At 47.7% G+C, this 26,007-nt stretch overlaps 1 protein-coding gene across 7 annotated transcripts in view; it reads right to left on the bottom strand.

Moving 5' to 3' along the window:
* Positions 1-26,007, bottom strand: part of ZNF462 (zinc finger protein 462) — a 134,579-nt gene that overhangs the window by 22,248 nt on the left and 86,324 nt on the right. For all 7 annotated transcript variants that reach the window (XR_012506488.1, XM_074361946.1, XM_074361944.1 and 4 more), the window contains 2 exons: positions 10,857-11,124; positions 8,829-8,965 (listed from right to left, as the gene is read on the bottom strand). Coding sequence is in view for 6 of the 7 variants with exons in the window: in XM_074361946.1 (XP_074218047.1) it covers positions 8,829-8,965; positions 10,857-11,124 (405 nt within the window). In the remaining variant the exon portion in view is untranslated. The remainder of the gene's footprint in view (positions 1-8,828; positions 8,966-10,856; positions 11,125-26,007) is intronic.

Genomic DNA, 26,007 nt, shown 5'->3' with positions numbered 1-26,007 from the left:
GGAGGTGATTAAAGGAGAAAAGAATGGAACTTTTACCAATAAGAATGATTATCAACAGCAACCATTATTAGCATGTCCTACTTCCTCAGCAAGTGGTATCTGGGCTGGATTTACAGATGTCTTTAAGGGGGAAGGAAACTTGACATTCTCTGAGCACTTATGTGCCACCACTGTGTACCTCCCTAGCAGCTCTATCTGCCTGGAGTTACTCCCATTTTTACAAATTAGTCAGGTGAGGAACCAAGCTTTTAAGTAACTCTCCAAAGGTCACAGCCTCTGTAACTGGCCCAGCTGAGATCCGCACGCCTGTCCCCCGAACGCAAATCCGTCATTTCCCACCATTTCCAATTCCATTCCTGTTTCCCCTTCCAAGATGTTCTCAAGGAGATACTTTTCCTTTTGTTTTTTTTAACCAAGGGAATCCCTAATCTAAGATCAAATCTGAAAACAAAGAAACCCGGACACTTTCATTCACAGAACCTCCAACTCGGAAGCGCTCACGCAGATGAAATGGCTGCAGGCAACATTCCGGGGGATATGGGGGTGGTGTGGGTGATATGGAGGATTTGCGCCTTTTCAGACAATCTGTAATCTGATTGTCACAAGGGAGAGAATAAAAGAGAGAGAGGATTTGGGTGCCTCTCCCGTTAACATACCAAATGCTGGAGGGCTGGAAGTGCGCGGGCTTGTTTATTCTGTACTCTCTCACCCTCGTGTTTAACTGCTCAAATTAAATTTCACACCAGTCTGCCCAGAGTATCGGCGCACGCGCCAGATATCCATAACTGGGATAAAATTAAAATCTGTGCTATTTATGCAAGGATCAAATATAGCGTGTGTTTTCATGCTGTGTCTGGATTTCAGAAGACTCCGAAAGTTTACAAATGGACGCACACAACATATACTTATATTATTTGGAAACAGCAATGTATTATTAACTCAGGAAAGCGCGATTTATTCTCAGAATCACTGAGGAGCAACATTTCCAGAGCATCAGTCTGTTTGCGCTGAAGCCACTCACTCAGGGAGCCCTCCCTTTGTCGGTGGGCTGTGCCTGGCCCCTGGGGAATTCTCCCCACCCAGCGGCAGCCTCAGCCCGCACATTCGCAGGGCGGCCACTGCCTTGGGAGTATTTGAATGCAGCGATTAATTGGCCAGCAAAATGCTGGGCAGAGGCAGTGCGGAAGCTGGGGTCTGCAGCGAACTCCCTGGAGCTCTAATGCATATGTTATTTTCCCTATACAAAGAATCAGTCGCTTATTTAGAAATATAAATATTTTTAAACCAAAGTAGAGCAGGCAGCTAAGAAACACATGATTATAATGGAATCCACACATTTTCTGAGAATAGCAAATGTTTTAACAGTCTTCTAACCATTCAGTGCCATGGTTTGGTGTAAACGGAAGGAAAAAATGCTCCGGCGTAAACTAACGAGCTTTAAGAAAGCCCGGGCTACGGCGTTCTACTCACTCCTCTAATTCAGGGTTTCTCAACAGTCACACTACTGATATTTAGGTGCCAGATACAACATTTGCTGGGGGCGGGGGGGTTTCCTGTGCGTTGTAGGGTGTTTATCAGCGTCTCTGGTCCCTACCCACCAATGCCAGCAGCACTCCCTCCTCCCCAGTTTTGGCTACTGAAAATGCCTCCAGACAACTGCATCCTAAGGAGGTGCGATGGACTTGGGGTGAGACACCACTCCAAACCAAGTGCCAAGCAGCAGGTCGGGCTGCTCTGGGAAGACGTGCGGGGACACGAGCCGTGAGCAGTTGGCAAGAGACAGGGGTGCAGGCTGAACCAAGAGGACTGCCCCCCACACACTATCCTTCAGGAGTTCGCAACGAGTGTTGGCATGAACTTTTCTGGCACCTTCTTTGAGATGTGCATCCTCCCTTGCGTGCTCGCTCGCTCACTCGCTCTCTCTCTCTCTCTGCGCCTGATTTCTATTCTGTCATTTCTCCTGCTTCCATGTTCATTCTTTGGCTCCAGCCAGTCCCGTCTGCCCCAGTTTGCTGACCCCACTGGGGATGGGGAAGAGCTGCCTACGATCTTCCAGGTCAGGATACCTCCAACCCTGGAAGACAGTCATTCTGTCACCTCCCTGTCTTCCCTTCTCCCCTGGAAATGATCGGTTCTTTCAAACTTGTCTTTCGACAGGTCTCCTTTTCAATTCCTCTACCACTGTGGTAAGTTTTTTTTTTTTTTTTTTTTGCAGTTTCCAATTTCACGATGTGTGTCAAAGTGACCTTTATACAAAATCAGGAGCACTCAGAATAATCCCTGGGAGTCAAAATAATGCCAATTAACATGAACGGCCACTCCCATTTACTAAGTCTCAAGCCTGGTTAGGCGGAATCAAGCCTGGTTAGGCGTTCCCCCATCAAGGCGACTTTTTACCGCATAACGCCCTGCAGAGTCAGTCTGATTACCTTCAGTGGAAGCTGAGAGTGTATCTGTTAAGCTACTGCCTCTAGCTCAGCACCAAGTTGTGGCCCGGGAGCCTGGGTCTCCGGCCCTTCGACATCATCCTTCTCCATCACTCCTGCGAACGACCCTCAGGGCGGCACATCCGAACCTTACGCAGTGCACTTACAAGCCTCTCATTCCTAATAGTTCAAGATTGCAAGAGCCATCAGTGTCTAAGGTGACCATTTCTATCTGAATTTCTTCCAAATATCTTCTGGATTTCAAAAAATGGTAACTTCCCTGCTTAACCTACTCAGAAAGGCAAGACTTCCCACTTCCAAACTAAGACACTGCCAGCATCTCAAGTCTCCTCCTTATGTGCATGTTCGTTTTAGAAAAAAGTTAACCTTTTTTTCCCTTTCCACAAACATGGCTGACACGACCAAGATAAAAAAAACAAGACAGATTCTGCAAGGCGGGCGAATGACAGACAGCGTTTTCTGAATGAGGTTATTCATGTTCGAGGCGGGGGAAGGACATACAGCGAGGGACTGGAATGTTTCCAGGTTCGGCCTGAGCCGGTCTCAGCTACAGAAGCTCCGAGCTCTTCCTACGGGGGCAGCAACAACTGTGGGTCTTTCTTGACTTCACACCTCTCGAAATTACCTTGGGTAAGAAATCAAGGCCTGAATCACACTCATTGTGACTCAGCTTCCAGCACTGGCTGCATAAATATTATGACTTCACCCGTGCGACTCCAAGAGAGAACGTCTCTCATCTCCACATCCTCCAAAGATGCTCGGCGCTGCAGCTGGACATAAAACCCACGGGAGGCTGGGCCCTGGGGCAGCGCCAGGCGGAAGCTCGGGGGTGCTCGGGTCCAACCAGAGCCCGCAAGTGTGTGCCGTCAAGCTCATGTGGTGCTCGGGGGGAAAATCTGCAGAATTTCAACTACCGGGGGGTGGGGGTGGGGGTGGGGTCACTTCTGCTCAAAACCGTGCAAAAAACCACATCACCGTGAAGTCACCAAGTAAAAATCCTTCCTGAAAGGCCGATCACAGCACACGTGGGTTTCCTCCCCACCACGCGCCAGGCCTAAATGATTCAGGGAGAGATTTGGAAGTCATTCACTCCAATAAACTCTGAATGTAGATTATCATACAGGGCCAACACCCACTCTGGGCCAAACCCAAGATCCACCTGCTACTTCTCTCAGCCGAATGGGTGACAGGGGCTGAGTATCAGAAAGCCACCATCCCCAAATACAAGCATGACAGACACACATAAACGGAAACACAGCAGCTCCTGTAAGAAGTCTGACCTTCGCCAGGCTCCCATCCTCAAGCCAGAGAGAGCTGGGAACTGCATCTCTGACTCTTTATTTTTTCTTTTAAATCTTTATTATTATTCACTTTAATTAAAAAAACTTCCGGGGGGGGGGCAAGAAATAATTCGGTTTACTTGTTTATTTTAATGGAGGTACTGGGGGTTGAACCCAGGACCTCGTGCATGCTCTCCCCTCCCCCACCTCTAATTCTAACAGGCATAAGTATTTGATGGATAAGAGACGAACAAGTAATTTCACCGAATAAAATTAAAGACTGTCTTGTCTCAGATTTTTTTTTCTTTTCTCAAGAAAAATGATACTGATCAGATCAGTAAGGGGAGATGAGTTCTGCTCCAAAAAGATACCTACCTGCAGGGGTCAGATAAATTCAGCGTTTGTCTCTGTGTTGAGGCTACAGGCTGGGAAACAGAAACTAAGTGAATATGCCAGCTGGAGAGCAGTCTCGGTGATTACACACCTCCCTGACTATGACAGCAATATTTGGCAAAATTGTTTCGTGTCGGTAATTTAATCCGTGCCTGATTTTTCAGGTCCATTCTAAGCATCCAAGGTACATCTAGGCAAAGCTGTGCAGGAGGCACTGTGCTTCCGGGGTGATAAAATTAATGGAAAGGGACTCCTGAAACTAATGATGTCCTCGCGCACTGTCACGCTTCCCACGGAAGTTCAAGCTCTTTCAGGGCGCAAACCTTGCCTGCCTCTTCATGGCTGTGTCCCTCAGGCTTGAGACAATGCTAGCCTGTGCTGGGTGCTCTATAAGTATTTGCTGCAGGAAAGAAAACCCACCAAAAGTCCTACCACCAACTTTCTCCTGGAAACAGAGGTCTCACGGCTTCAGCGTTCCAGGATTAAACCGGTCCAGTTGTGGCCAATCTCACCCAACGTGGATCTGACCTAAGTTCAGAGTTCCTCAGAGACATGGGTCTATAATCCCTGGCTTCAATCTTTGCTAAATTAGAATTCACCCGGTGTCTCCTCCACACCCGAGCATCCCATCTGTCTCCTGAGTAACGTTCCACTCCTGCGTTGGTACCTAAGCCTTCCTTCATTCGGCCGGAACATCCCTTTCCAACCTTGCCTCCTATTCAGTTCAGAACAGTTGAACTGCCTCCTCTGTCAACACATCTTGCTTCCACTCTCCTAAATTTGTTAAAAATTTTCCTCCCCACCAACAAGTGTCCCCCAGAAATGTCTGTCCACAAAGGACCCTCAGACCTCGTTGGGACACGGGGTCTCTGCAGATGTCGTTAGTCAAGATGAGGTCATACTGGGTTAGGGTGGGCATAAAACCTGGTGTCTTGGGAAGAGGAGAGGGCGCACGGACACACACTCAGAACAGAAGGCCGTGTGTGGACAGACGCAGAGACTGGGGGGAGGCAGCTACAAGACAAAGGGGCACCAAGGAAAGTCGGGAACCCCCAGAAGCTGAGAAGAGCCAAGGAAGGATTCTCCCCTCATGCCTTCAGAGGGAGCACCGCCCTGCGAACAGCTGGATTTCAAACTCCCAGGCTCCCAGATGGTAAGAGAACACATCTTTGTTGTGTTAAGTCCCCCAGAAAACGAATACACCCCACCTTAAGTCTGCGCTGCCTGTTGAAACGTTACGGTGGCTCAGTCTGAAAGCCACCCGCCTCCAGCACTTTCCTTACCCCAAACAGAACTGTATCTGCCACTGTGAACATCCTTGACACTTGCCACTCACGGTCTTATCTCTACTTATGCACCCCTTCATCTCCTTGGGTCTCACATACCCCATCTGATCCAAAGAAGTCGGCTGGGCGTGGCATGTAACGAGCAAATAATGGATGTCTGCTGAATGCACGGGCAAACGGGGTGCTGTCGTCTGCCACGGCTAACATTACTCCACAGTCACTTCTCATTCAGACTTCCTGGGAGTGAAAAGGATTCTCTTTCCCCTCCTCCTTATTTAAATTTGTCAATTTGTCTGGAGAAAAAGCTACGGAAACGCTATTCTTGCAAACAGTAGCTGGGTCTCACGGCCAGTTCAGAAGTTGGTTTTCTTGCCTTTCATTCCAAGCATTTTAATTGACGAAGGTCTCTGAAAGATCTTGGACCGCAGGCCCCAGAGAGCAAAGCTGTTTCTCCATCCACCGAGTAAGGAGGGCCCAGGTGCAGAAAGAGCCAAGTCTTGTTACTTTGAGCCCAGCCCCTACTTCAAGGCAGATACCCAACCCTGTCTCTTGACTTGTCGAGACCTGCTTCCCACCGAGCTGCCGTTCTGAGGGAGATGGACGCCAAAGCCAGGCCAGGGGCATGTGGCCGACACGGCTGTCCTGCAGCATCCTGCCGTCGGCGGTTCAGCGGTCCTCGTCCCTGACCTCCAGCCTCCAGATCATCCTGTCCTCAGACCCAGATGCCACAGCCACTAGAACGCTCCACGGAGTGACACCAGTCACCTTCCCAAGGGCAAGACAGTGATGCCTGCTGGGTATAAAGGCATGGGCTGGGGGGGCATGCAAGCCTGGGTTCAGATCCCAGCTTGTCACTTACTAGTCACGTAGCCCTGGGTAATATGCTCAGTCTTCTGAACCTGTTTTTGCCCCCGTTATTAGGGATGACGGTAAGACCCACGACTTAGGGTTTTGTGAAAATTCCATAAAATGACTTATTGGAAAGCACTCAGTACAGCACCTGCTACCTAGTAAGTAGTCAGCAGTAGTAACCATGTTACTGCCTTGAACGTTGCCTTCATTACTACCAGTCCTCAAATGCTCCTATTCATTCCAGACTGTGCACTTTCTGACCCCGACAAGGACGGTATTTATATGCTCCAATGCGTCTTTTAATATAAACAATCTATAAATAAACAGAAGAGACTAAGTAACCAGTGACAGGCCAGTGCTGGGACCCCGGGACCAGGGTTGGCTCCTAGCTTCCCTGCTCACGGGCTGGGTGACTTTGGTTAAACTCCTTCAGCTCTCACGGGCCCGCGGGACTCACCCCTGGATTTATGGCCGGGACAACACTCCCTACATCATACATGGTCCCCTTCGGCTGAACCCACTGGAGAAACTCCTCCTGGGTTCCAGCATCTCAGATTCCTGAACATTTCCTGAACAAAATTCCAAATGTCCAGCAAACGCTCTCAATCCAATTGGTCCTGTTTTTGTCTCTCCCACAGGAGGCGGGGGTCCCAGGGTCAAGTCTGCGGCCAGCTGCCCAGAAATGCCCGGCAGACACCAAGCACCCCAAGTGCAGGGGAGCCTTCTCCAACTTTCAAGTGAACTTTCAACGGGTTTCTCCTTGTTCTGCCTTTGCCCCAATCTCTGCATTTGTTTCTTAATCCCACAGTTCTGCACGACTGTCTTAAATCCTTTGTGACATGACCACAAATAACTCCACTGAATCAAAGAAAAAGTCGTTTTTTTCCAGCTTCAAGCTTCATATACATAAAAGAGGACCACAGGAACGGGTATCACCCCTCCCAGCATGGTTGGAAGGTGCGGGACGGCGTGTGTGAGGCCCCGTGTCAGGTGTGACGTTCAAGGCTGTGTGCCAGGCCGTAAGCGTTTCATACCTCTCTGCCTCCCCTTTCTTGAATTCTCAGCTCAGGGAGGGAAAGTCATGGAGCTCGTCAGGCATCAAGGCTCTGATCCCACCAGGCAGCAACATGGGAAAGAGAGGGAACCCACTGCCCAAGTCAGGTCTCATTTTTCTGGGTGCTCGGCAGCTGCACGACTCATGGCCTTGCCCCAAGCAGTGAGGGGCCTGGAGTGCCTGACCCCTACCTAGGCCAGGGGACCAGAAGCCAGGTGACTGAGGCGGGACATCAGGAGGGACCACTCAGGCCAAGACTTGGGCCTAAACCTCCCACATGGACATCCCGACCCGTGGGCATCTCACGTCTCAGGGGCGTGCCAGGGGAGGAGGAGGGCTGAGGGAGCTGGATGTGGAGTCTCCCCGCAGTTTGCAGCCGATGTGGGTGAGATGTCACGCTGGCCAAAGGCAGTGGCTCTCAGGAAATGCTGGAAACTTTGAAAATGCGCCCCCATGCTAATATCCAGCATGTCAGAATGAGTGACATCTCAGCAGGACAGCAGAAGACACTCACTGCTTTTGAGATGCATGTGGTAAATACCGAACGGCTTTCCCAGGTTAGAGGCAAAAGAAGGAAGGCAGGCAGGAAGAGCAAGAGGAGGAGGGACAGACGGACAGAGGGAAGGAAGAAGAGATGGAAAGGTCAGGAGATGGAAGCAACAAGAGAGAGGTGGCAACGGGTACCCAAGTGATCTTTTTCCATCCACCCCTGGCTTGAATTTCTTCCGGACAAAGGCATTTTTACAGAAACATATTTTTCCTTCCAATGCAGAGGAGGCCTGTTTACCAGTGTTTTAATTGGCCAGCAGTAAATGCAACTCAAAGGAAAACAGAAAGTACCTAGAAGTCGTCTCCCAGATTATCAAAGGAAGCAACATTCTTGGAACACCCAGCATGCCTCCACATGGAACACACCAGACACTTCACATGCCATCTCAGAGGCATCGCTGACATCTCTTTTTACGGACGAGAGGTTAAAGGCAGGAGACTTTAAAACCAGAGTTTCAGCCCACAGCCTATGGGTTTTCTAATATTTATCAGGTCACTTTTCGTTCTGAGAATTTTTCTCTCTCCATCCATTTCAAGGGAAATTCCACATCCTGCTTTGGAAATCATCTTGGCCTTCCTTCGAGGAACAGCTGACAACCCCACTGCTCTTCGCCTTTTACGCGTCTTCACCCACCCACTCTGTTTCTCATTCACTCCTTCCTCAGCAAGGTCGTGATAACAGAGGATTCACAGACCAAAAATGCCTCACGCTGGGAAGCCCTGCAGAGGTGTTCACTGCAGAATCCGTCACCTCTGCCTCCCTCAGGGGGAGGAAACCCTCTCAGTGGGAAGACGTTTTTACCCTGCTGGCTGCCACTGGGATGGATCGCTATAATTTCTTGCAGGGAGAGGTGAGGAGTGAGGGCCCAGGGCAAGGGTGCAGCTGCCACCCCGAGACGGCTTCCCTGAGACGCCCCCTGTGCCACCCTCCCCCTGCGCCCCAAGAAGAATGATCTAGGATGGTTACCTCGGTGCAGCACGATGTGGTCAATCATGTTGCGTTTGTATTTGGTGTGATAGAGGCAGAGAGGACAGCGAAGATCTTTGGGGCCCTCCTCCGGGACCGCTGAATGCCCGGCTTCCACGTGCATAGTAAAAGCAGATCTGGGAGAGAGGTGGGGAGAGAGGCGATGAGTGTGACAAAGATCATCTCACTCACACCCCTGTGGCCGGCAATCCTACTGCAGAGACGCCCCAGTCCCAGGGACCAAAACCACAGCCGTTCATCGTGTTTGCTGACCCCGAGTTCCTCGGCCACTCGGGCACTAACTGAGCACTGTAACACAGTGGGAACCTCTTTTTGGAAAGTATGCTACTTGTCTGGGTTCAGGGCCAAGTTTGAAAAGGAAGAGACAGACTCCTCCACTTTATTCTTGAAAACCAGAAGTTGCCTATCAAAAACAGAAAACAAAACCCCTACAAGAATATATTTCTCATCGCACTCGGAAGGAGAAGGGCTCTTTTAAACAAGCAGGGACGCCCCACCAACTGCCCCCATGACTCTTCCCGGGTATGGGGGAGGACAGGTCGGTGAGGAAGACAGGATGGCTGACAATCATGTAAACGCCGCTGTACCAGCTCAAAGGCAGAGGGTACCACTGCCTCCCCCTCCATCCTCTTCAGAACTTCCAAATTTGCAAAGCCTCAGATGTCTCATAAAAATGAATGAAACCAAGAGTTGAACGGGCAAGGTCCCCATTTTAATAACCCACGTGCTTCTCTCTGGGGAAACACGTACACCTGTCGGCGGGCCCTTGTTATCTGGGTCCTTCTAGACGCCTCCCAGTTCTAAGGTCATATACATATTTATCTGAAAAGCAGCTGAAGCACGTGAATAGTCGGAGATCTAACACAGTTTCCATCAAATCCCAGCAACTAAGATGTTGGTGGAAAAGAGACTTGTTTTTCTATCAGTTCACATTTTCTTTTGGGCACGAAGCCTACTCTCACCAGCCTCTCTGTGTGGAATCTGTATGCAGCACCGCAGTGACCGAGGCTCAGGCCAACTGCAACAGGAGCAAATGAAAACAGTTCTGTATCTGGAATATAGCACCTAATCTTATAGTATTACAATAGCTTTCTATCTATGATACAGTAACATTTATTAGTGTTCCCTTTGTGCCCAGCACTATGCTAAGCATTTTATGGCTTCACTTATGGTTCATTTACTCCTCACAAAAGCCCTACAAGATAGATACTATTATCATCTTTATTTTACAGATGAGGAACCAGAGACACAGAGAGGCTTAGTAACTTGTCCAAAGTCACACAGCAAGGAAGTGGCAAAGTTGGGATTCAAACCCAGGCAGTCAGGCTCCACATTCCACACTCATAACCATGAGCCTAAATGGTATCTCACAGGATGAGATTAAATCACAGGAGTTTAGATTAAAAATCAGGAAGCCCTCCATTCTTTGTCACACACAGGAGACAAGGTGGCTTCAGATCTCTTTCTAGATGGGGGACAACGTCTCTATGAGTGTTCAAGTTTAGTCCTCCCAGTGTGAAGTCTCGGTTCTTTGGGTCTTTCAATAGTATGGGCTTAAGGAATAAGAATTCTCTACAAGGGTAGCAGGGGCATCACTACTGCTGGGTGTGCTCTCTTGACTTTGACTTTGTTTTGTTTTCAAAGACAAAGTAAAAGGCAGGGGCTGGGGCGAGGGAGGGATAGTTCTCTAAAGGGGAAACACTCACTGCTTCATGTACCGGGTCAGGGAAACCCTCTGCTGTGATCTCATACTCCTCTGGTGCCCATTTGCTCTGATTTTCAAACTCATTTGTTCTGATACAGCTCTCCTTCCCTTCCACAAACCCCAAAAGCCGTTTTCTGAAACTAGCCTCTGCTGGTGAAGACTGGACCCTATGACTGCATCATCCCATGAGCAGGGCCTCCCTTGAGCGACGGATAGGGGAGTGTAAGGGAAGGGTGTGGTGAGGGGCGGAGCAGGCGCAGCCACCTTGTTTATCAAGGCTGTTTGTTCTTCACGCCACTTACTTAAAGCCTGTATAAAAGGAGCAGTCTTTGCACTTGAAGAGCTTCTTCCCACCATGCTTGTCCCTGTAATGGCGCCGGATGCTCTGGATGTAGCCAGAGGAGAATTCACAGAATTCGCAGTGAAGAACAGCTTCGGTTTTCTGCTCAGCGCCCCCTGAAGCCCCAGAAAGAGGCACGGGGCTAACACGGCTGTTGTTTCTCGCCAGGGCAGCGGACTGATAGTGGTTCAACTGCTGCTGAACATCTGGAGGCTCAGAGTAGGATGAGTCTGTGGACAGAGGAGGGAAAATGACACCAGACACGGAGAACACGGTGGAGGTTTGACGCCTGAGAACCCCTGACATTAGTTTTGAGTTTTTTTTTTTTTTTTTAAAGGGGTCGGCTCTGATCCCAGCTTTCATCTTCATTCACATTCTACGGCACATCTCTGGGGAAAGGCAGGTAGGGAGGAAGTGTCACATCTTTTAATCTGACTTTGAGGGCTCACAGCATTTAAAAATAAAATTCTGAGGTTAAAGGTTTCAAAGTGAAGGAAGAAAGTAAACTGTTTTTTAAAGGAAACTGCAGCGGGGCAACAGGCTGCCACAGAACACCCGTCCCTGTAGGTGAGATAAATAAACCCACATAATGTACACAGGCGTCTCCACGAGAGAGGAAGTAGAAGATGGAATAGTATCTCCTCCTTGGCAGCCCAGAATTATTCAAGCCAACCAAAAAAAAAAAAAAAAAAAAAAAAAAAAAGTCTTTAACAGAAATGCTCAAGCACATGGCACTCACAAATATAAAAATGTTTTATGCCTTCACTGTCAAACGATTTAAATTTTAAAATATAAAAATCCAAGAGTGTGCTCCAGGAATGGCTGTTTAAAGCTTAGTCAGCATTAAGATGGAGATTTATTCATAAATCCCACGAAAATGAAATTCCAAACAAGTTTCCCTGAAAGGTATTTGAAAGTTTGCAATTTGGAGGAAAAGCTCGGAAGGGACAGGCACAAATCTTAAGGCTGAGAAGCTCCGGTGGCATGTGGTGGAGAAATCAGATGTAGACAGGGAGGGTGGGAAAATCTGTTTCTTCTTTTAATAATAATTCTTAAAAAATTTTTTTAAAGAGGAGAGAAAGTAAAAGAAAGATCTTGAACCTCTTGCCAACACGCTGCTCTGAACGTCCAGGTTAGGAATTCGCCAACATCGTCCTGTAAAACCTACGGCTGCCCATGAATGACACAAATGGAGTCTGTGAATCCCACACAGATGAATTTCAGTGTAACTTTCCTTGAAATGAAAACAAAGGGCTCTTTTCTTAAGCCTTTCAAAAAGCAGGGGGGAAAACGGGACAGAAACGGTACCAGCCTCCTCTTGATTTGATGGACACTTAATTTTCCAAAGCATGATTCCCCCAGGCAGGACACGGAGAAGCTCTGTAAAACCCACATTTGATGAAACTAGTACCATCCATCCCGTCGGCCTCTTTGAAAAGCAAAACAGAAACAGAGCAGCGCCTCCTTTCTTGTGGGGCCACCTCCTGTCTTCAAAATACTGAAATCCCTTCCCTTCTTGTCTCCCTCCTCCCCCTCCTCAATTCGTATTCCTCAGGATTGAGAAAAAACCCCTTTGGAAATTGTAAACAAACCTGCCACACACACACAAATAAAACAAAAGGAAAACTTGAACAATGTCTCTGAGCCCCCATGGGTTCATTACCAGGTGTAAACTGAAGACAAAGGAAGAAAGGAATGACACAACTGAATTCATTTCACCCGAGTCCCTTTATCTCCGTTTTCTTTATTCCACGACCCTCGCCGATGAACCCACTCAGGATCACAATAACACGACTGTCAACTTCTCATTCTCTCCTTCAATAGCAGGTTTGTTTACCATTTCATGGATTGTTCGAGATGTTTTCTGTGTAAGCTCTCAAGACTAGTTTCTGCTTAAAACCACACACACAATGAAGCATAGAGTGTGCTCTGCCCGCCTGGCTTGTTAACAGGGACTTGAGCCACGGGGTTGGCAGGGCCACGCCGGTACCCTGATCAGCCCTGGCCTCTCGGCACTGCTGGTCCTGGTTTGCCCTTAGCTCTGCAGGATAGAAATCCTGTGACCAATGAGGCCAAAGTCAGGTCCACAAACCTACCCCGAGACCAAAACAAAGGAACCAACCATTTCTCACTAAGCAGCCACAGCTCCCTCCAGGACCCACACTCGTCTCAGTGAGTCGCAAAGGTTGGCACGGATGCTGGTCGTCACCTTGGACACAAGGCACCTGACAGCTTCAATCCCTTATGACAAAATTGCAAAGTGGCTCCCAATCAGATGATAAGCCAGGGACATGTCCCCCTACCTTCCGCCACCCCCGACCTCACACATGCATGGCTCCCCCAAGGGACGTGAGTCTCCTTTGACTTAACACATTTTTCTTGTTTCTAGGCTCTATGGTCCATCCATCGCAAAAACACAAAGTCTAAGTTTTAACACCAGTGTGTCTATGTGATCTGAAACTGGAAGGAATAAAAATGCAAAACGTCGTGGGGAAAACATCCGAAGAAAGGAAAGCCCACCGCCCTTCTCGAAACGGCAGTGTGCAAAGAACAGCTGTATGAATCTGGGTCACAAAATCCCTTTTTCTCCTGGGTCAAATCAGATGGACCGATCTACTTACAAAAATAAGCCAAGCCCATTGCTCAGGATCCATCTGTAATAATGCCCGCATTACGACTTTTTGGGTCTTCTGAGTGTTCTTTTCCTCTCTGATGCCAAGACACACTCTTCCTCTCTCTCACGTGGAGTTTGTGAATAATGCACGATTTTAGCACCTCGGGCACTGAAGCGACAAAGCCGTGAGTGTGTATGATTCCACCGATCCGAAAAAAGCCCACTTGCTGAGCTACATAAAATCCCAGTTTGCTCACGAGGCATAGCCAGACGAGCAGAAGAGGGAGGTTTGGTGCCCAGGTTAGAAAGACAAACAGATTGTCAGCGGTGAAGGACATGTCACATAAGTTAAAAATCATCATTAAGACTATTTTCTTTCATTTCAAGCGTAAGGAAAGTCAAACCCTTCTGTGCTTGGACAGCGCGACTTGCGGCCACGGGGATGTACGGCAGCTGAAACACAGGGGTGTGACTCCAGAGGGAAACTCGGTGCCAGACGGTGGGTCACACAAGTTACATCCTTACCATGTGTGTGGCCAAGAGGACCTACAATGGAACCAGCAGCAAAGAGGGTGTTGGTCCATCCATTCCTAACCCATCCCCGAGACGTGTATTCTAAGAAAAGAGTGTCATTCTCTGACTTGGGACTTTGTATCTGTGCAAAGTTTTGGAAATTAAACTATGATTTATAACTGCAGCCATGAAATAAAGTTATACATCACTATGTTTGTAAATTGTGTGTAATAGGAGAATGATTTTGTAAAGGCAGGATCACCCTAGAACTTCAGCGCGGATGGTCACAGCACTTCTCTGCATGGGTTTGGAAGTTGTTGAACAGGCAGCAATGAATTCTCACGACTGCAGTGTACGGTGTCGGTGCTCATCCACATTTTGCCAATGGGGTAGCTGAGGCTGAGAATGGTGGGCCAGGAGGCAGAGGTGGGCTCTGCACAGAGATCTGTCTGACTCTAAAATCTGAGTCTCGTCTTTTAGGCATCTGTACTCAATGGGCTGACCTCTGGGGTCCCGTGATGCAAGCCAGAAGAACAAGAAAAGGACATCTGAGTGTTCCATCGGCAATAAACTCACAGCAGAGAGGAGAGAGCGAAGGTGACAGAAAGGCTGAAATAGTTGAGAACGTAACAGCAGAACCGATAGAAATGATAACAGAGAGAAAATACCATTACACTGGATACAGAAGAAAACACTAAAATAATCATTTCAGATCGAATGGGGAAAAAATCATCAACAAAGATTCCTGGGAAAGAAAAAGAATATCCACAATTTCAAAATGCTTTATAAAAACAACAACAAAAAGGGGACCACACAGGAGACGATTCCACAAACGTGCCGCACAGGTAAGCACTGCAAATACGGAGAACGGGATACGTGCCACCCACTTGGCTTTAGTTAGACGCTTGATCAGTTACTTGCAAATAACAAGATGCTAAGGTTTGTCACAGGGGACAGGAAGGCTATGCGAATGCAGATGGGAGATGGGCGCATTCGGGTGGCTCTTGGACAGTTCAGGGCTCCCACCAGGGAGAGGGAGTTCCAGAGGAGCCCTCCTACCCCTCTCATTCAGTCCTGTTCCTGGAGAAATAGGAAATTTCTGCCTCCCATTCCACCTCCCCAGGATACCAGCCAAAGCCAGGTAAGCATCAGTTCACAGGTTTTTTTTTTTTCTTTTTCTTTTTTCTCCAGAAATTAGCCAGCCCAGAAACAATCGCAGGAAATCTGATTTTACAGCAAACGACAGATAAGTGAACTCTGGGAGAACAATGATACGCGACGGCATGAAGCCCTCCTGAACGTTCTCATTCTACACACACTTGGTCAGCACCTCTTAGTGCCAGGCCGCGTGCAGGCTCCAGGGACTCGGAGTCAAAGCCAGTGTGAGGGGTGCCTTCTGGGTGCGCAGATCTCACAGGGGAGACAGCAGAGTAGCCGGTGGTTACGAAAACACAGGTCTGCTCCACACTGAACAAGCGTGCTCCGCGGACCGAAGGAGTAAAAGAGGCGAAGAGAACAAATGAATAGTAACAGGAGAGTTTAACTACTGCAAGATTAGGGAAGACACGCAGAAGAGTTCAAAGCAACTGGGCAGGAAACTGGGGGGGGGGGGGGCTGTGCAGGGCAGCCCCCTTCTGCGCTGAGTGACCCAGAGAGGGAGCTATCCAGGAGGATCAAGTCTCAATTTTCTGCTGCTCCACCCACAGAGAGGGTGAGAGTGAAGGTGGAAAGTCCCTTGGTGCCAGCAACCCCACTGAATGATATCTGAGCTAGATTTTCCTGCAGACTTGGGGGAGAGGCTCTGCGGTCAGGGTAAGTCCGGGGAGAAAAGAAAAGACAAAAGGATTTTGGGCAGGTGGCCAGGGGGGCAAATGGTTAAATTACCTCCATTCATTCAGCAAACATCTGTTGAGCATTTAAGCCAATGGGAGACCCTGTCCTGGGATAGGAGGACATGGGCCCTGCCCTTCGGCAACTGTGTCAGACCTACATGAAAATAACTGACAGGGCGGGGATAGCCCAGTGGTAGAGCACTGGCTTAGCATGCACAAGGCCCTGGGTTCAATCTCCAGTACCTCCATTAAAGAATAAATAAGTAAATAAATCTAATCCCCCCCACCACAAAAAAAAAAAGAAAATTTTTTTTTAGAAATAGAAAATTTAAAAAAAACTGATTGTGATACACTGCAAAAAAAAAAAAAAAAAAAAAAAAAAAAGTCTTAAAGAGGCGCCTATCTCTAAAGACCTAGCGGAGAAGACAAAGCCAGCAGTACTTGGTGACTGATGATGTGGAAGTGAGAGAGTGGATGGAGGATGTCCAGGGAACCATGAGTTCCATTAATAAACGTAATCAGCACGAGCCTGTGTGTTAACTAATGAGATCAACACCAGACACGGAGATGCCTAAATGTTCAGTTCACCACCTGCCACCTTACGTCATAAACAGAAATTAAACACTGCGTTCTTATCACAATGAAAAACCAAAGTGACTTAATTCCTACAGGAAAAAGAAATGAAGATCAGGGGATGAGTCTGAGCAGAAAAATATGTACATCAGAGGGTGTGGTAGATTGCGTAAGGAAGGATTTGAAATCTTCCAGTTCCAAAATAGCACAGAAAGTTCACAATAATGCATAGATTGTCATTTTCTCCAGAAAAGCGGGGGATTTAGCAACTAAAAGTGAGTAGTGTAAGAAATCAGAAATATAATATTACCTGTAGATAATTTAACAACAAATATTGAAAATATCCAAAGTATGGGGGCTGAAGGCTAGAACCCAAATATGCTGGAAATATACCCCATTATTTCTAGAAAATTTGAGAAAAGCACACCAACAATGACAAGAGAGTGGCTAAAGACGTACTTTAGTTAAAAGGCAGGAAGCTTTTGGAATGACATCAACTTCTCTCCTACAATGGCTAATAAACTTAGGCAAAGGGCAAAAATAGTCCAAGTATTTCCACATAGGTGATAGTGACCCAAGGATCTGTGGGATGAGACAGAATCCTCCTGCTTATCACTGAGCTTCGACAGGATCTGAGTCTTCCTCTAAAGCTGAAAAACTTTATGTCTGATGGACTCAAACTCAACACGCTGCAAATGGACCCCATCTCTGCCCGCTCGTCTCCTTTGGTGTTCCCGATGTTGGGGAACAGCTCACCGCTTCGTTCAAGCTCAGGCTGTGAGATTCCTCCGTCAGTCTGTCAGGCGTTTCCTGTGGCAGCACATTTCACCAGGCACCATGTCCCAGAGACACATCATGACTCACCTCCAATCAACCTCCTCTCCAGGTCCCCGCCTTCCTTTCCCATTGTTCACCCAGGCCCCCGTATTCCATACAGACAACTCTTAACAGCCTCCGAGTTGGTACTCTAGTTTGGCCAGCATACCTGTCATCGGCGTATAACATATATAACTTACACCATTATGATATGATTGTGCCCCAGTGCTCCAGGATAAAGTCTATTCCTTAGTTTGGTACATAAGATTTGCAGTCTGGTCTCAGCCTGTATTTCCAGTCTCACCTTTAGCCAATTCCCGATTCCTTGCACATTCTACGTATTTCATCTTTGGGAGTCCTTGATCGAGGGCTACCCTGGTGCTCTTCCTCTTCTTCTTGCCTAGTGAACTCCCACCCATCCTTCAAAACCCAGCAGAAATGTCACCTACTCTCTGAAGATTTCCCCCAACAAACCAGACAGAACCCTGCTCTCCTCTGTGCTTTGCCAACACACACACACACACACACACATCATGATTATCATCCTGATCTTATTACACCCGACACTTTCAAGTTCTCTTAAGCAACCTCCACCCACAAATTTGGCCAGATCAATGCCTCTGACCTTAAAACACCCCATGGCAACAAAGTCTGGGCTGGAGGTGTGGGGCACTCTCGCCCACCCATTTCTGCTTCCAGCAGTGGAGTTAATGCTAAGAAGAACCAACTGTATTTGCTCTCAAACTTTTTTGTACCCATTCTATTTATACTTGTTACTGAGCTTATTCAGTTTAATTGCTATTAACCTAAAAAGGTAAAAGATGGTATAAAATTTGCCACTTTTATGAAGCTCCATTAAATGCTTTGTAAAGATCTGATAAAGTTAAGTCGCTAAAAAAAATTTTTGTCAAATTATATTTTGGCAGGACCAACTATAAAAGATGGAGGGGTACATAAAAATCTAGGACTTTGCTCTAAGACTGTTCCACAAATGTCTAAATTATTACCTCACTTAAAAGAAGCTGGAAGTGGAAGTAGCATGTGGTACATTGTGGGTGATTGTGGTTTGTACAAGAGAGAAAATGAGGGACTCCAACCAAAGGACCGCGGACCCAAATCCAGAAGCTCGAGCCTACAGCACAATACTGGTGAACGAATGCATTTTTAGTGAAAATAAAATGCTTAAGGCACTTAAAAAAGGATTCCCTGCAGTAAAAAAAAGTTTCAAATATATAGAACTAAGAAATGAGGTCACGATTATATCAAATAAGAGTTTCTAGTATATCTATGTATATGTTGACCCCCCCCCCCACTTTATATTAATTCAGAAAAGATTTATTGAAAGGATTCTATGTGCCAAGCACTTCTGAGCACTTGGGATATGTTGGTGGAAAAACACCAGCAAGGATGCTTTCCCTTGTGGGGCTTACTTTTTAGATTGATGGGAACAGCATCTTATGTGCTTTTATAGCCAGACACTCATGGTCCCTTCATACAGGTACTTAAGAAAAAGTCTGCTGGCCTGAATTTATGAACAACTGTCTTAAATTCAATCCTGTACGTTTGCTTGTCTGTCCATCCGTCTACCTACCTATCTATCGTTTTAAGTTACAAAGACTGTATGTACCACAGAGCCAAGATGACTGACCAGAGAGTCAAGATGATTCACAGATTCAAGAGCATTCCTTCATTTTAAAGATGTCTTAGGTTCTATCTGAATTCCTTTGAAACTCAATTGAACTCCCTCTCTTTCCCAAGATACCTGCTGTTCACTCTGTGCTGTTAACAGGGAGCAGAATTTGGCAGCCAGAAGACCACCATCGACTGCAAATCACCTACGCGACTTTCCAAGTATTTCTTTGGCAAACCTCAAAAAGGTTCTTTAGCTGGAACACTGGGTCAGGCCAAAGGAAAACTGTATTAGAAACTAAGCATTAGGGCACAAGGCATTTCAAGTCCTTCTGGTCAGTGTCTGAAGAGGAACATAAATCTCAAGAGGCAGCCACGTTCTTTTATTTCCTTCTTTTGATTCTGCCTTGAAAATCTGCAGGCCAAGGACTCCGGCACCTCCTTGTCTTCTCTCATCAGCAGAGTTCCCTGGCCTGGATGCACACGATTATGATACAATGGCCCCTGGACAATGGAGGCTGGATGACTATATATAGGAATTCTGGGCTTGGTTGTCATGGAGGTGAACGGAAAAACAAACGCCTAATCCTGAAAATAAGGCTGAGGCCAAACTTGAAGGAAACACACACTGAAAACTTCCTGTCATTCTGATGAGTGAAAACAAAACCTTGAAATATGATCAGGGGGGAAAAACCAAACCAAAACAAAAAGTTTGTCTTCCAAATGACAAAAACACAGCAAAATAAAAAAGGGCCACCTTCTCTTTTTGAGATTTAGTGTCCCATTTCCCTCAGTTCACTGAAAGGGTCTCTCACGAGCCTTACTTTGCCTGAAGCATCATGTTCTCATTTTCTATTTTTGGGGGAATCCAGGCAAGTCTGACCTAAGACAAAGATTTCTGGACTTGCAACTCACGAGGTCCTATAATCAGGGAGAAGCCCCTTTGTTTCTCTTATTTTCCCCCAATGGCATCACCATCCACCGAGTCAATGAAATCACAACAAATCCTTGATTTATGTCATTTCTCTCTTTCATTCTCTACAGTCAGTGAGTTCAAAAAAAAGCCATATTGGTTCAACCTCCTGAAACATTCATGTCTGTGATCCCCTCACTGTCCCACTGTCGCAGCTTCTGCTCTGGCCCTCTGGTCAACTTCCACTGCAAAATCTTCTTAACTGGCTTTCTATTTTCAAGTTTCTTCTCGTGCTAAGGTCCCTTTCTTTACTGAAAGCAAATATGATCAAGGAACTCACCCATCCCTTCTTAGAGAGTAAAACATCCAAACACTGCAGGTTGGTGCCCAGCCCGCCTTCATCATCCCAGAACCACTCCACTCCACACCCACACCCTCCCTACTCAGCGTTCACTGCCAGCCACAAGGAAGGTTCCTCACATTCACTCTGTGTGCTTTTTCTTTCTTTTTTCACTGCTTCTTTGTACGTTCTTCCAATATCCTTCCTCTGCTTCTCAGCCAGGCAAACTCTTACCATCTTTCAAAACTGAACTCAGTTCAAATTTACCATCACTATGAGGGTCTTGCTTGATCCTTCTAGATACACTTGTTCAATTCTCCCTTTGGGATCCTCTGCTAGTACTCAACATGCTGCATGGAGATGAATTTATCTTGCCTCCACCAGACAATAATCTCTTTGCAAGTAATATATCCATCCATCCATCCATCCATCCATCTACCCATCCTTAACTTTTTAAAAAGTTCATTACCTCCCAGAACTTGGTTCAGGGCCTGGCCCCAAAACAGGTGTTCAATAAACATGTTCTAAAGAACCAAAAAGAGTTCAAACTTCAAAAAGTGCTCTGGAAAACACAGATTTCAAAGGAAAATCCAAATAACCAAATGCCACTCTCTCTTTGAACACTGAATTAACAGAGTCGTTCCATTGAACCACTGATCCACTTTTACCAAAACAAGCCTGGGTCTTTTTTAATTACCTGGAGAATGGCTTCTGGAACATCTGAGAATTTGAATGGCATGAAACTTACAATGCATGGCCATCCCGAGAAGCCACAGGCATAATTTCTGGTTTTCAGCCTAAATCAGCAATAAGTCTGAACTCAGAAACAGATCGTGTCAGGACAACTGGGATTCACTTTAGATGATTTTGTGTGCAGCTCTTTCCTCTTTTGCACCCACTGGTATGCACAGATGTTTGAAAAATGCACAAGTGTAATAGGTACCATGTATTTAAACTACCTTCTCACTGGGTAAAGTGTTTTACCAATTTTCCTCCATCACAGATGCACCCTCATCCCAGATATGAAGTAAAGACCATTCACTTTGTGTAAGAACTTGCGGCAGCTCAGAAATGCAGGGATGGCTTCGTGTCACCCCGCCAGTCAATGGAGAAACAGGAACATGCCCCGGGGCTTCTGCACGCCCCAGTTTTGAAAAGAGGTTCTTTTTCTGCCACGGCCATCCGCAAGCATCGAAGGTACTCCTTCTGTACTAAAGAGGTATCTGTAAACTCGAAGTGTGTGTTCTCAAAAACCCTTCTTGAAACCGGCTGGAAGTTTGTAGGCAAACAAAATGAACGTGTGCCCAAGGAGCCTCTTTCTAATGTTTTTCGGGAGGGAACTCTGGGTGGCATCTGCCGCTGTTAATTGGGAAGGTCTTACAATACCAAATGCATATCTCACCTGGGACTCTTTTGAATGGCGTGATGAGGAAGTATTGTCTCCTGCTGCTCGTTTAGATCGGACAGACGTCTTTTCCACGCTGAGAAATCCAATGAACAACGCGGAGGACAAAAGCCTCTTTGTATCAGCGACTTGGCCTCAACGGTCGAGAGCTTGCTAGCAACTTCTGATGGTATTTAGAGCTCCCGGGCCGTGGGCCAGGCCACTGTGTTTCCTCCTCAAGCCCTGACCGGAGGGAAGATACCCACTGACTTCAAGGCGTCGGTCACAATGTAGAGCCTGCAACGAACCGCGCGGGGAGAGCCCGCACAGGGAACGGAGGCAGAGATTTCTCCAAAGCTTAGCGAATCGACAGGAAAGAACGCATCTGAGTCTAAGCATATATATTTAGATACACGTAGCTCTACGTGAAGATATGGAAATCAGGTGAGAAAGGCGATGGCTGAGCGAGAACAGGAGCGAGCAGCCACACTTCAAAGCACACAGTTATTCTAAAATTGTCCCCCAGCAGCGGGAGTCTCTGAACCAGCACACCCAGTGGGCTTCTTACCCTTTTCTTTTTTTTCTTCCCCTTTTCTTTTCACCTGTTCCCATGCAGTGTAAGAAAATCCTGGCTCCGGGTTCAGCTCTATTTTGAATCACCATGAAAGCTGTAGGTTCTGCTCTCAGGAGAGACACTCTCCCACCCACTCCAGACTCACCCCCAGGAATATCGCTGGTGATGCCGGGCTCAGGTGTAGGGGGTCCGCCTCCAAGAAGCAGAGGGATCAGTGAGACCCAAGTTCACTTTTTAACTGGCTGAGCGGCTAGAGGTCTAGCAAGCGCGTCAGGGGCTTTTCCACTAAGTCTTTCGCTGATCTTCACCACGACCTTATGAAATGGGACGTGTTACTTCCCATTTTACAGATAGGGAAACCAAGGGAGCACCCGGGAAGCAGACAACTTGTCAGCTACCCAGAGCACGCACGCGAGCCTCCTCGTAGCCCTGTGGGGACTCTCAGTTAAACAGACCCCTGGTTCCTCATTTTATGACATGGAGACGGTGACACTGGCACCTTCATAGGGCGCCGTGGAGAACAGAGGAGAGTAGTGTGTGAAGGACAGTGCCTGGCACCGGGTCTCAGCTCCACAGCAATTCAAGTCTACATTGTATATTTTGGGCTAAATTATAACTTGCCTTTTAGTGTTTATGGAGTGTTTTCTATACATAGCCTCCACTGGACTGCAGGATGGAGTGCAACGGGCACCTCTTACACAGCTCTCAACAGATGTGACGGACAGGCATCCCAGCTCCTGGCACGTGGTGGGTGTTCGGCAGCTAGCTCTGGGCTGATCGATTCTGGGCACGGCCAACTGCACTGCCCTTTCTGGCAACAACCTGCTGGCTTACTCTGTGGGTGAGGAGAGCTGCCATGGGGAGGGGACTGATCGTGGGGTGCTTGGATTCAGCTCAAAGGCAGGGCTCCACCCGAATAATGCAACAACTCACCCCCGTTTTGTGAGATAACAATGCGCACAGGATGGTCACAGATCAATTTGCTACAAAAAGGCACAGCAGAGCAAATGTAATTCCCAAACTTCAGAGACTTTCTTGGCAACCATTCTGGGGGTCTATTTCCTTTCAAGTTTTTTCAACATCCCCTCCAGCTTGGAGCAAGGTCCCTGGGTATCCAGCTGGTGGGAGTGGTAATCGTCCCCATCATCAATGGTCCTCTCCCGAACCCCACTACCCGACACTGCACGCTGGCCTCTTCCCCGTTACCTTGTTTCCCCTCTCGACAGCACTTCTCACCGTCTGATCCACACTCCGATGTACCAGTCAGTGGGTTGGCTCTCCCCTCTATCTATGAAGGGTTTTATCTCAAACTTCTTACCTTGTGTGGATGTTTGGATTTTGTTTCATAAGCAGTGAGGGCATCTAAGCTTTTGGGGGGAACTTCTGGCTCAGCTGGGCACGGAGTGTCTGCCCAAGACTCAACACAAGAAATGTAAGGGTCTGTGCCAAGAAGCAGCGCTGCCACCGTATGACCATGTGCTTCGGTGTTTTGAGGGTCGTGGCCAGTGGGACGTACCATGAACGTCAACACCTGAAGACTAGATTCACTCACTTCAATGGCTCATTTGAGGGCCCACGCATGCTAGGGAATCTGCCATGCTCTGGGGGCTCAGAAATAACACGGTGGCCTCTGCCTTCAAGAAGCTGATGGTCCGCGGGAGATGGAAAGACAGACGGCTCCAGCAGTGGGATGGGCGCTCTGACACTAAAGAGAGCTCAGAGAGGTGGAGGCACAGGAAGGAGGCCCGGCGGCCAGACAGGGAGAGATGGGAGGACTTCTGGAGGTGGCAGATTCAAGTTTTCAAGGAGGAGTCAGAATTCGCCCAGTGAATGGAGTAACAAGGCAGCTGGGTGAAAGGAGGTGGAGAAGGACGTTCCAGGAAGAAGGGCCGGCAAGGCCTGGAGTGTGACAGCAGGACTGTGCGGACGGGGCTGCAGAGCGGGACAGAGGCAGGATGAAGGGGTGAGGAGCGACCCCGGAGAGGAAGGTGGGGTCACAGAAAGGTGGAGCAAACATCAGCTCTCCACGCTGAGTTTGGAATCTTCCAGAGGCCCAGCAGCCAGCCACTGGAGGGTGTTAGGCAGGAACCAGGTGAGACAGAGGCTTTACATTTTTACCTTTGCTGTGCCTATAAACTACACCCAGAGCCCTGAACATCTCTCTCTCAGATGGGGAAGGCAGCCTGGCATAAATGCATTCCTACTGCGCGGAAAAACCAACTAGCAGCTCATTCCTGAGGATGGAACAGCGACGGCGGCCGATGACTCCACGTTTGGCGGTGTTAAGTAGAAAACACCACTGGAGGAACCCCTCTCCGGATTTTACTAGCAGGCTGGAACTGTTCATTTGAAACTCAGTGCCTACCGTTTCTCCTGCACGCATGACACTTCCATCTGAAATAGATTATGGCCCTACCTACGGGAAGGGAAAATGGAAACTCAGTAGGCCACCTCTTCTGCTCCCTATCAACCTTTCAAGTGCAGGAAATAACAAAGCAGCCCAGGAAACCAAGTGGTGTGTCCCCACACTGGCAAACACCAAAACTGTGTCAGCGTCAGCCAAGATCTTGTGGTCTGTCTTTCACACACAGCGTCTTCAGCAGCATCCAAAATGGTTCTCTGACTGTACTTTGCTCCTTCGTTTTAACACCCATGTGTCAACCCAAGGATACTTACGACATATTTCCTGGGCTCACTTAGACTCAGCTCAGTGGTCCAAATACTATTTTGTAAAGTGATTCAAGATTCTTCTGGATTCATTAGCTTTTTCTAAAATGGTTTGTTTAATCATAACAAATATTGTATCTACTACATGGGAGGTACGTGACAGATACAGAGACCATCAGAGCTCATGTTTCAAGAGCTCTCTGGTTAGCAGATGACTAAAACACACACTAAAATCAGAGCATGCTTGAAGAAAAGTGCAAAGGCCCATGGGCATTTCTACCTGCTGTGAGCAGAGAGGCCAGAAGACAATGGGGCTCTGGATACAGAAAGAAAATTCACAAATTTTTTTTTGCTGGGGGTAGGGGGTGGTGGTGGTAAGGTAATTAGGTTTATTTATTCTTAGAGGAGGTACTGGGGATCGAACCCAGGGCCTCGTGCATGCTAAGCATGCGCTCTACCACTTCAGCTATACCCTCCTCCATCCCTCCTTTTTTTTTTCTTTGAAAATTCAAATCTTGATTCACTGCTTTAAGCTACTGTCATGACTCTCTATAGGACACAACTTTCATTTTACATTTATAGGACATCGACTCTGGAAAGTGATGTTGAGATTGTAACATCCAGGTGTTTAGAATGTAAACATGAATAGGACAAAAACCCTGTCCCCAGTGAGCTCCCTCTCTGGCACTATCATGGACTTGGCAGAATGGACCACGTGCGCCCCAGAGGTCAGCCACAGCACCGTGGGGTTTCAGAGGCGGGAGTGCTGACTCACAGCAGGCACCCTAGGGAGACATCCTGGAAGTGAAGGAATGTGCATGTGGCTTTGAAGGACAGGTAGGGTCTGGACCTGTGGAAGTGGAGGAAAGCAGGGGCAGCTGGGCGTTGGGCATGGAGAATGCTGAGAGGGGATTTGGTGTTCACAGGCCAGGCAGAGCTGTTGGAACAGGGGGATGATATGGCTCATAGCCTTGCTTAGAGTAGACTGGAGGGAGGAGTCTGCAGGTGGTGTGGATAGGGCCACGGCTTAGGTAAGAGATGGGGGGTGGTATGAGAGGAAGTAAGGAGATGGAAACAACAGGACTGAGCAGGCCACTGATGGACTGACGGACGGTCCAAGGGGACTGTGGCTTCTAGCTGGGTATCAAGTCTGGGAGCAAGTTCACGGGTTCCATTTTAGAACCTTTAAGGTGGAGGGTGAGCGAGACCTCCAAGCGGAGAAAGTGAGGAGCGAGTGCGAAGGACGGTCTGGGGCTTA

This window comes from Camelus bactrianus, chromosome 4 (genome assembly GCF_048773025.1).
Source record: "Camelus bactrianus isolate YW-2024 breed Bactrian camel chromosome 4, ASM4877302v1, whole genome shotgun sequence".
In the NCBI taxonomy this organism is placed as follows: Eukaryota; Metazoa; Chordata; class Mammalia; order Artiodactyla; family Camelidae; genus Camelus; species Camelus bactrianus.
The sequence above is the reverse complement of the archived record's forward strand: the minus strand, read 5'-3'. Positions and strand labels throughout refer to the sequence as shown.